This window comes from Eumetopias jubatus, unplaced genomic scaffold (genome assembly GCF_037043125.1).
Source record: "Eumetopias jubatus isolate StellerSeaLion01/CBP00866 unplaced genomic scaffold, mEumJub1_p1.0 scaffold_13, whole genome shotgun sequence".
In the NCBI taxonomy this organism is placed as follows: Eukaryota; Metazoa; Chordata; class Mammalia; order Carnivora; family Otariidae; genus Eumetopias; species Eumetopias jubatus.
The window spans coordinates 93,465,512-93,476,022 of NW_028274819.1; the positions used below are offsets into that span (position 1 = coordinate 93,465,512).

Consider the following 10,511-nt stretch of genomic DNA (forward strand, 5'->3'; position numbering starts at 1 on the left):
TGGTTGCAGCTTTACTTCCGATGTTGCAAATTATTTGGGATCTACTTTCCGAAAAAGTTAGCTACAGAGGGTGTGCACGTATATACATACACACACAGAGTGAATATATAGCACTTGATAGGGATGAGCACGGCCCGTGTCATCAGAGGCTTTAGCATTCCTGGGATACAACCAAGAGACTTTGCACTACCTTTCTTGGAAGGAGTTACCTATTTGGGGTAACTTAACCCTAGTCTGGAAATGAAGGAGGGATGTTTACAGGAGGTGGTTTGCAGTGTAAACTAAGGAAAAATTTGAGTGTGATAGAAGAGGAAAACCAAACCAACAATCCCTAAGCACACTCTCTCTCTCCCTCTCTCTCTCTCTCTCTCTCTCTCCTTGACGATCCAAGTTTGTAGATCCTTGCATAAGGGTATGAGACCTGGCAGTTGTCTGTTTCTGTTGCCTTTGCTCCGGCTCAGCTGCCAAGTATTAGATTCCAGGGGTTGCATGAGCGGTCTAGTGTTTGCACAGGCATTTCTCAAAGCCACTGCCTGGCAGGTATTTGAAGAGCAGCCACGCAAGTCACACCAGGCAGAGGCATCCCAGAGAGTCTGTGGGGCATGCAGGCACCAGGACCACACTTGGTGTTAAAACAGCAGAACTGTGTGGAATAAATGGGATCGCAGGCCTGGCTGCTTTTCTTCCCAGTCAACTGCCACCCGGAGCAGGCAGCGCCAAGAATTCGTTGTTATGCTTTCTGCCCCCAGTGACCTTTGCTCGGTGGTTAAGCTGGTGCCCGAATGTTTGAAGTTACCTGTATTTGGGCTGTTGGACTGAGAAGCAAGAACAGGTGCGTGCCCTTCTGTGAGGGAGCTGCGGCCGCCAGAGGGCGCAGAGGTGCCTTTGGACCGACGGGAGGTAGTGGGGTGGGCCGTGGGGGCGGGGGGGACGGTTAAATTAAATTCACAGCGAACGAGATCTGGTCCCGGGAATTAAAGGATCAGAGCGGGGCTGATGGCGGATGGGGGGCAGCGAAGATACGGGGATAAGGAAACGGGGGGCTTTGTCCGGTCTACCTTCTCACAGCCGCCCTCCTCTTCCCCAGTCAGCATAAGGCCCATAAGCCATTCTTTTCAGAGGCGAGGAGCTGGGAGCCGGGCTCCTGTTTCCTCAGTTTCCTGCTCAGCTCCTGGGGCTTCCTGGCGCCAGTCCTTCCCCTACTCGGGGTGTGAAGCACAAGACCCGGTGACCTGGGGCCTGGGTTTCAGGGATTCCCTTCTCTCCGCCGCTCGCAGGTGCAGACGGTCCCCGCGCGCCCCGGCTGGCGCGGCTCTGGGCCTTTCCCGGAGCATCCGCAGGGGTCCCTGCGGGGCTGGGCGGAGGCGGGCTCGGCCGCATCTCTTCCCCGTCCGCACCTCCCGACCGGCTCCGGAGAACCGGTCCCCCTCCCGCCGCTCCGCCCCACACCCTGAGGAAGCCCAGTGGCTCCGGGACAACGCGGCTCCCCTCTTCCTCCTTCAGGAAGGCCGCCCCGCTTAGGCGGAGGACACGGTACCCCGAAGCTCGGAGCGGTGGTCCGGCCAGAGCCCCGGCCGGCTTAGGTGTCAAGCGTGCGGGCGGCTCCTGGACGTCGGAGAGTTCCCCAAAGCTCCCTCCGTTCCCCGTCTTCCTTCCCACCCGCCGGCGGCGGAGGGGGAAGGGTATGGCCCCAGTGTGGCAGTTCAGGACCCTTCCCTTTTCCCCTGGCCCCCGGCCGGCTGTGGGGGCGCCGCGACTTACCCGACCCCACCCTGCGTCCTGCTCGGGTGGAGGCCGCGAGATCCGGCCGTCGGAGCACGGGAGTCGCTCCCCCCCCCCCCGGTGGCGGGTCACCCGCACGCCCCGCCCGGGAAGACCGCGACCTCTCCGCCCCCTCGAACGCCCCGCCCCCCTGTCCCCGTCGGTCCCCACCCCGCCGGCGGGACACACGCGCACAGATTCTGGCTAGAGCCGCCCTCGGTGTCAGTGGCCGGGCTCCCGCGTCCGCCCCAGCTGCCGAGACGCCTCAGCACCTGTCGGTCGGTGTGTCCCGGAGCCGGCGCCCCTGACTCCGTCGGGGCCAGGGAGTGCCATGGTTTCCCTGCCCAGGCCCCCTGCAACCAGCTTGCTGCGGTTTTTGTTCCTGGGGCTGACTACCCTCGGTGAGTGAAACCTGGACGGGGAACGGACTTGAGATGGGTCATGGGATGAATCCGACCCTGAGGGAGGTGGTCTTGGGCACTGATGAAGGACCTGGATGGGTGCTGCCTCCCGCCTCTGACTCTTGCCCTCCTCCCCCCACACTCCTTCCCCCATCTACCCACCCAGGGCATCACTGGCTGGTGTTGACTTCTGTCTCCGCTCTGTCCCGACAGCTACCACTTTGGGCGTGGACTGTGTGTGGTAGGGGAGAGGGTCTGGGTAGACCTCTATGTGAGTTGTGGGAACCATTCCTCACCAGCACTCCCCACCTCCACCCCGCAGAGCCAGATGAGCTGAGCTGCTAGATGAGACACTGGCTAAAGAGCTTAAGGACTTAACTCCAGCCCACACCCCCCACACAACCTGATATGCAAGAACCCCCAGGAATTCCCTAGATCCCAGGCTTGACAAACGCACTTCACATCAATTCCCCAGCCCAGATCCACCCTCTAGCCCCCTCCTGCTTCCTGCCCTGGGAATAAAGGGAAGTGCCCCGAAAGCTTGACCGTGAGGTCACTTGGGACACAGGAAATGGGGGAGGGGTTTGAATGCCTAAAGGAGCAGAATTGTGACCCCCCTCATGAAGTCCACCACCCCCATTGGTTCCCAGAGCCAAAGGGACAAAGGAAGTAGAGAGGAGTTTCCTCAAAGAGTCAGAGAGGAAGGGCGCTTCCTTAGAGCAAGTGCTTAAGGAGTGTTGAAGGCTTCCAGTAGCTCCCAGGACCTGGGGATGGCCCGCTGGGACATCTGGAGAGTAAAGCCCCAGCAAGAACTAAGCCCATTACAAGCGTGTTTCACTTCCTCTGGCTCTGTCTTGCCATCTCTTTTCAAGGATCCCCAAAAGGGTGAAGGGTGAGTCTGTCAAGGTCAAATTTAACTCATTTCACTCAGGTTGGAAGTCACCAGATACAGAGAGACATAGAGTGAAATTCAGCCACAGTGATGGGGACCACCTAACTCTCACCCATGCCCCCTTTAGCCTGATTCATGCTGCAAGGGTTTGGGGGCATGAAGTAATTAGGGTCCCCAGACGAAGAGGGCTCCAGAGGAGCCCACCTGCCACACCAAAGCCGGGACAGATTTCTGTCCTTCTAGGCTTGGTGGGCCTGCTCCAGGATCCCTTAATCTCTCAGCCGCCTTCTCCCAACGTGAACTCGGCACCCCTTTCCTTTCTGCATTCTATCCCAACTTCCCCATCTCTCTGCTGGGGCATTTAGGAAGCAAGGGAGAAAAGTACAAGTTCGTTGCTTGGGCCTCTCCTGCACCTCTCCTGCAACTTCTTTTTCTATCCTAACTCTGGTCCTCAGTTTCCTCAACGACAGCCCAGGCTCAGCGTCCCGACCTGGCCGCCCCCCCGGGGGTTGCTGACCGCCCACCCGCCACTCGGGAGTTAACCGACACTCGGGGCCAGGGCCCTGGGGGCAGGCCCCGGCTCCGCTGGGCTCGGCTGGACTGGGCTCTCGGGGAGGCCCGTTCGCTCCGCGCTCCTCGGTGGCTCTGCGCTGCTGCCCCTGGGGCGTGAGAAGCCCGCGGGGGGAGTTTCCCAGAGAAAGGGAGACTAAAAATAGTAGCCCCGGGGAGCGGGCCCATTTTTTGTGCTCCTTCGGCCCTTGCCGGCTCCCTCACTCTGGTCTCGGAGTGGGCCAGAAGGGTCCCTTCCTTGGGCTGCTCCTGTGTCCTTCACTCAGACCCAACCACTCCGCTGTCCTCGCCCTATGGCACCACGGACCCCGCGAGCTACAAGGGGCTTCTGCTGCAGCGGACACCCAGGCCCGAGGGCGGGGAAGTTTCGGGCCCCCTTCAGCTCCTAGTTTCCGACTGGGGCGTAGGACGGGGAGCATTTGTCCAGACCCCAGGGAGTCCATCATTATCTTTCACCATCGCCACCCCCACCTTTCGCAGCGAAAAGGGTCAATGCAGGACCTGGGGGAGGTCGCTGGGGGCGCCCGCGGCGAAAGAAGCTCGCGCGTCTCCCGCGCCCCCAGGCAGGTTTCCCGACGGGAACCGTTTGTGGCCTCTCGGGTGTGCGCGGCAGAAAGGCCGGGAAAGATCCGGCACCGCCCGCAGGCCTCCTGTCGTCCCGGCCTCCAGAGACCTGCGAGCCGGCCGGGTCCGCCCCGGTCCCCAAGGGGGCGTCGGGCTCCTTGAGGCAGACGTTGTTTTCGCCTGTAGCGCCTCCGGTCCAGCGGCGCCCCGGTCATTGTCTTCTGGCTTATCACCGGGCACCAGTTTCCCGCCCGGCCCGCAGGGACCCCCGCCAGGAAATGGATGGGGGGCGGGCTGTGAAGGCCAAGGAATAGGGGTGGGGGTTCTGTAAAGACTCGCAGCCGGAAAGCCGTGGGGGTGGCTCGCATCCTGGCCGGCTCCGCGCCGGGGCCCTTACGGGCCTGCAGCCCGGCCTGGTCACCACGCGGAGATGGCGTCTTGGACTCCAGAGCGCGGAGGCCAAGGACTACGGTGGCCAGCCTCCTCGGGCCTGGCCGCTCCAAGCCCAAGGTTATTCCTCCCAAGGGCTTAGGATTCGGCTGCTCCATTGCCTCTCTGAAGGGCAAAAAGTGAATGTTTCTGGACGCCATCGCGCAAGCATTGGTTCCATCGTCCTCTCCTTGAAAGCGACACCCCAGTACACCTCCTGAACGCCAAGCACACACAGACAGATGACTTGTACTTGACTGTCGGGGTAGGGGGGGCCTTCATTGGTGTTCCAGCTCTGCCGTGATTTCCTGCGACCTCACAGGACTCGCCCAGATAGCCTGGACCCCAAAAGGGCTCCTTTCTGGGCCTCAACTCTCGGCTTTCCCCAGGGGAGGCCCTGGGTCGGGACTGAGAGGGAGGCGGGGGAGCACTGTCGTCCGGCGGTCAGCTGGAGCGCGGGGCGGCTCAGGTCTCTCGCTCGGAGCTGTTAGTTCAGAACGAGCCGCGGGTTAATCGCTAATCCGGCGGCCTCCCAACCCCCTCCGCCCGTTGGGTTGAGAAGCAGGAGCGGGGAGCGCTGGCGGTATCCTGACCAGCGTCGCTACCCCCTCTTGACTCTCGCCCGGGGAAATTGGGGGAGCAAGTGGGCTGTGTAGAGTGCAGGTTAAAAGTATTCAACCTGCCCTTCCTCTTAGAGGTCTTCCCCCTCCCGCCCCTGCCTTGGAAATCTGCCCCCTCTTCTTGGTGCTCTGAAATCTGCTCCTCTGGATACAAATAAACGCAGAAATGTGTCCCTATCCCCTGTTAGGAACCGACGGGCTGAGGTTACGGAGAATAAGCTCCGATGAAAGCAGGACGCGAGGTCAGCAGTCCCTGGGCAGTGTTTGAGGCCCACAGAGGTGGGACCCTGCGAGGGACGTCGTTTCTTCCCGCCGCGCTGGGCGAGGTCCACTGGCGAGCGGGGAGCCAGTCCTCCGCGCTCACGCCTCCTTGCTTTGTCCTCAGCGTCCCCCTCGCAGGCCCAGCTGCAACTCCACGTGCCCGCTGGTCTCACCCGGTTGAAGGCAGTAGAAGGAGCAGAAGTAGTGCTCCCGGCGTGGTACACCCTGCAAGGGCAGGTATCTTCGTCTCAGCCGTGGGACTTGCTCGCTGTGATGTGGTTCTTGGAGCAAGAAGGGAAGGATCTGAACCAGGTGAGGGAGGGAAGCCTCTCAGCCAGAGGCTAGCTACACCCTGTGGCTGAGCGCGGGGAAGGGCTGGTGAGAGTGGGAGGACTGGCCAGGGAAGGGGGGACCCAGAGGGAATTTCAGGAAAAAGTAAGGTCCTCCTCAGCGGCTCAATTTTTGTTCTGACCTTGGAGGCTGCCTTGCAAAATTTTCTTTTCCCCAACTTGCCCTAGAAATCCAGTACACAAAACACAGGAAAGTGGAAAGGCATTTTGCTTTGCTTTGGGGGAGGGGCAGTGAGGATTGGGGTTTGAGGACCAGGAAAGTGTTAGGGCAAGTTTCACACAACTTGAAAAAGTTGAGCATCTTCCTATTTTCACCTTCTTAATACCTTGGATACTGTCACAGGCCACTTCTCTTCCCGAATCTGTCCCACTGCCCCTTTACACACTCCTTTGAGAGACAAGGGGCAGTCTGCTTTCCCAACCGTACACCTACCCTCCTTCCTGATACCAGACTTCTCAGAGGCACATCTACCCAGAAGCCAATGAAAACTTCATTTTCAGAGCCCCTTATTTGCTCAGGCTCCTCCCAAGTTCTGGAAAGTATTTTCTAGAGGTCATTTGATAAATAGGGGGTACGTATGAGAGAAATTTGGATTGCAGAGGTAGATCCAGGTTTCACAGGACCTGAGTTTATACATGGGGAAGGAGGGACATCTTCAAGAAAAAGAAGATTATAAAAAGATTTTTTAAAAAAATTCTTTGATCTACCCCTGCAATCTAAGTTTCTTTCATAAATACCCCCTGTTTACATTATCCCTCACCATTATACCACCCTTCTAAACACCCCAAGGGGGAGATGAAGAGACAGAGCATAGGGGATCAAGAACTGCTGTGGGGAGGAGGACCCAGGGGCAGTGAGAGGGAGCCTAGGGAGACAGAGGGTGAACGGGGAGCTGGGACAGGTTAGAGGGGTGAGTACAGGGGAGGAAGGCTTGAAGACTGTCAGTCTTGTGTGTGGGGGGGGGGGGATTAGCCGAGCCTGTGGGCACAGGGCACACACGTAATAATGGGGAGGCATCTTGTCCCACACCAGGTGTTGGCGTACATCAGTGGGGTCACGTCAAGCAAACCGGGGGTCTCCCTGGTCTACTCCATGCCCTCCCAGAATGTGTCCCTGCGGCTGCAGGGCCTCCAGGAAAAAGACTCTGGGTCCTACCGCTGCTCTGTGAATGTGCAAGACCACCAAGGCATCAAAAGGAGCCACAGTAGCAAAACTCTAGAGCTCAGGGTGCTGGGTAAGTGAGAAGCGCACACTTGGCAACACCTTCCCCAGCCCCAGTGGAGGCCAGGCAGCTCTCTCTCCCAAATGGCTGACTGTAAGGGTTGGAGGAGGGCAGACAGAGTGACAGAAGGGGGGGGGTGTGTTTGGGGGTGGGTGGGAGGGATCTGTTGGTCCCTTGGGGTTGAGTTTTTAACCTGTCTCCCTGCTCCAGTTCCTCCAGCTTCTCCATCCTGCCGTCTCCTGGGTGTGCCCCGTGTGGGGACCAACGTGACCCTGACCTGCCAGTCCCCAAGGAGTAAGCCAGCTGCCCAGTACCAGTGGGAGCGGGCACCCCCATCCGCCCAGGTTTTCTTTGCACCAGTTTTAGGTGAGGGAGCTTGAGGCTGTGGCTGGGGGAGGGAAAGATGAGAGGCACCAGAGGGACTGGGGTGAAAAGGGGAGGCAATGCTGCAAAGTCCTGGGGCGGAGGAGGCTGTGGAGAGAAGGGGGGGGGGAGAGGGCCCAGCAGGTGCAGCCACTGTGTTGGAGGCTTACACGTGCTGTAAACTTACGTTACTGAAGAGGCTCTGGAGCTAGATAATCTGCATTCAAATTCTAGCTCTGCCATTTACTAGCCGTGTGACTGTGCTTCCATTTGTAAAACGGGGATGTCAGAGCCCTGATTTGAACCCATTAGTTATAAAAGATGTTTTGGGACAACTGGGACATTTTCAATATGGATGATTAGATAATTAGTATTAGGTATTAGATAATTCCTTTAGAGGATTATTAACTTATCAGATGCGGCAGTGGTATTGTAGTTATGTGGTCTATGTCCTTATTTTTTGGAGACTCATGCTGAGCATTTATTTTTAAGTGTCTCACAAGAAGAGAGAGAAATGAAGTAAGTATAGCAAAATGTTAGCAATCATTGAATCAAAGTAGTGGGTATATGGATTTTCATTTCATCCCTCTTTCTACTTTTCATGTGACCATTTTTATAATAAAATTATTTGTATTTTTTAAATAGTGCTCAGCTCATAGGTTTGTTGTGAAATTTTCGTAAGTTGGTACGTGTAAGGGACTTAGTCTCTGGCATAGAGTAAGCGGCCAATAAACTTTAACTGTTAATAATGATTATTTCATATAATTCTTTCAACACCATCAAGGAGGTCATATTACCCCATTTTACAGATCAAAAAACTGGGACCCAGGGATAGCAAGCAACTTGTTTAAAGTCACATGGCTTGTTCTGGAGGTCAGGTGTTCTGATTCCTAGCCTAATGTGTTCTATCTCACCACACCGCCAATCCGAACTAAAAGTAAACATGGTGTTGGGTTTTTCTGGGCATCAGTTCCTCTCTGAATCTTTTTAGATATCAGTCAGGGACACTGAGCGGTGGAAATGGGGCGTGCCATCGAGTTAGCAGTTCTGTACTCAGGGGCAGAACCCAACATGCTGGCTATCACAACTTTTCCCACCGTGAGGGAACAGACAGATGAGTCTCCCAGAGAGTCAAAGAGGACATTCCAGAAGGGACAGAATTTTTTCAGTGGGAAAGACGGTCCCTGGACTGATGGCCCAATTGTGTCCATAGATGCCATCCGTGGATCCTTAAGCCTCACAAACCTTTCCAGTCCCATGTCTGGAGTCTATATCTGCAAGGCCCACAATGAGGTGGGCAGTGCCCAGTGCAATGTGACCTTGGAAGTGAGCACAGGTCAGTGAGGGGTAAGTGTGGTTAAGGAGAAGATTGGATGCTGGTGGGGGTGGGGTCGCAAGAGGAGAGGAGGCCTGCCTGCTTGAGGCCTGTCATTGTTAACAGGACAAGGAGCTTGTCCTGGTCAGATGTTTGTACAAATGTCTGGTCACTGACTGACCATTTTCTGCTTGACAGAAAATGGAAGAAGAAAAAACTGTTTATGGTGGCAGTGGGGTAGAGGGATTGGAGGGGGTGGGGACCAGCTGGGGGTCTCCCTCTGACACCAAGGCTTTTCCAGGGCCAGGGCCTGCAGTGGTTGCTGGAGCTGTTGTGGGCACTCTGGTTGGACTGGGGCTGCTGGCTGGGCTGGTCCTCTTGTACCAACGCCGGAGCAAGGCCCTAGAGGAGCCGGCCAATGATATCAAGTAAGTGTGTCTGGTCTCTGCCCGAACAGGGTTCCCTAGATTCCCTTGGCTGGGAGTTTGGGCAGCTGTCTGAAACAGCATTCCATTGGGTGGATTTTAAGGGAGGGGAGAGGAAGCGGTGTCTAAGCGGGGAGTAAGACAAAGCATGTAGAAATTCTCCCCTCTTCCCCCCTCCAGCTTCTGACCTCTTATTACTTCTTTGATCACTAGGGAGGATGCCACTGCTCCCCGGACCCTGCCTTGGCCCAAGGGCTCAGACACAATCTCCAAGAATGGGACGCTTTCCTCTGTCACCTCAGCACGAGCCCTCCGGCACCCCCAAGGTCCTCCCAGACCTGGTGCACTGACCCCCACACTCAGCCTCTCCAGTCAGGTCCTGCCCTCACCCAGGTTGCCCAGGACAGATGGGGCCCAACCTCAGCCAATATCCCCCAGCCCTGGTGGGGTCTCTTCCTCTGCTCTGAGCCGCATGGGTGCTGTCCCCGTGATGGTGCCCGCCCAGAGTCAGGCTGGGTCTCTGGTGTGATGGTCCAGCCACTCATTAGCTAAGCCATCTGGTTTCTCTCCTTCCTATAGGGGTCACCCCTACCTCAGAGGCCTGAGTCTTGGGGGACCACCTTCCAGACCTCCAGTCCTCTGCCCACACCTTTCTTTACTATGGGAAAACTGAGTCTCTGTTAAGATCCAAACATTCAGGAAGTAGAAGAAGAGGAAGTGGACCTCAGATTAGGAAGAGCACCCGCCCCCTCCCCCAGTCCTCCTTAGGACTGCAGGGAATACTGCTGAGATAGGGCCCTGGTAGGGACTGCCAGTGAATGAGTCCTCCAGGCCCCCTTGATCTGTATTCCACCCCATCTAACAGCATCCTTCGCTCCCACTCCAGCTCCCTGCATTCATATAACCTGTCCTGCTGGCTTGGTTGGGTTTTGTTGGGGCAGGGGATAGGGAAGATATTTTTTAAACTAACTTGAAATGTGTGTTTTTGTTTTTATTTTGCAAATTTCAATAAAGATGCATTGTGTTTGTATGGAAAGTAGGAGTCAAATTGCCTTTTCAAACCCCCGAGGGCGTCTCCAAACAGCTTCCTGAAACAGCTCTTCTAGAGTCTTTAAAAGGGTCTTTTGGTGGCGGCACCAGGGTGGCGCAGTCGGATGGACATCTGACTCTTGGTTTTGGCTTGGATTGTGATTTCAGGATCCTGAGATGGAGTCCCGCAGAGTCTGCTTGGGATTGATTCTCTCTTCCTCTCCCTCTGCCCATCCTGCTTGTTCTCTCTCTCTCTCTCTCAAATAAATAGATAAGTCTTAAAAAAAAAAAATAAAAGGGTCATTTGC

The 10,511-nt window shown here is 56.4% G+C and overlaps 1 protein-coding gene across 1 annotated transcript; it reads left to right on the forward strand.

Moving 5' to 3' along the window:
* Nucleotides 1-1,961: 1,961 nt before the first annotated feature.
* ESAM (endothelial cell adhesion molecule) lies at nucleotides 1,962-10,187 on the forward strand. The gene is made up of 7 exons (XM_028125913.2): nucleotides 1,962-2,162; nucleotides 5,623-5,810; nucleotides 6,882-7,083; nucleotides 7,282-7,437; nucleotides 8,648-8,770; nucleotides 9,051-9,177; nucleotides 9,388-10,187. Exons 1-7 carry the CDS (start codon nucleotides 2,093-2,095, stop codon nucleotides 9,701-9,703), a joined length of 1,182 nt encoding a protein of 393 aa, XP_027981714.1. The 5' UTR covers nucleotides 1,962-2,092; the 3' UTR covers nucleotides 9,704-10,187.
* The last annotated feature ends 324 nt before the right edge of the window (nucleotides 10,188-10,511 follow it).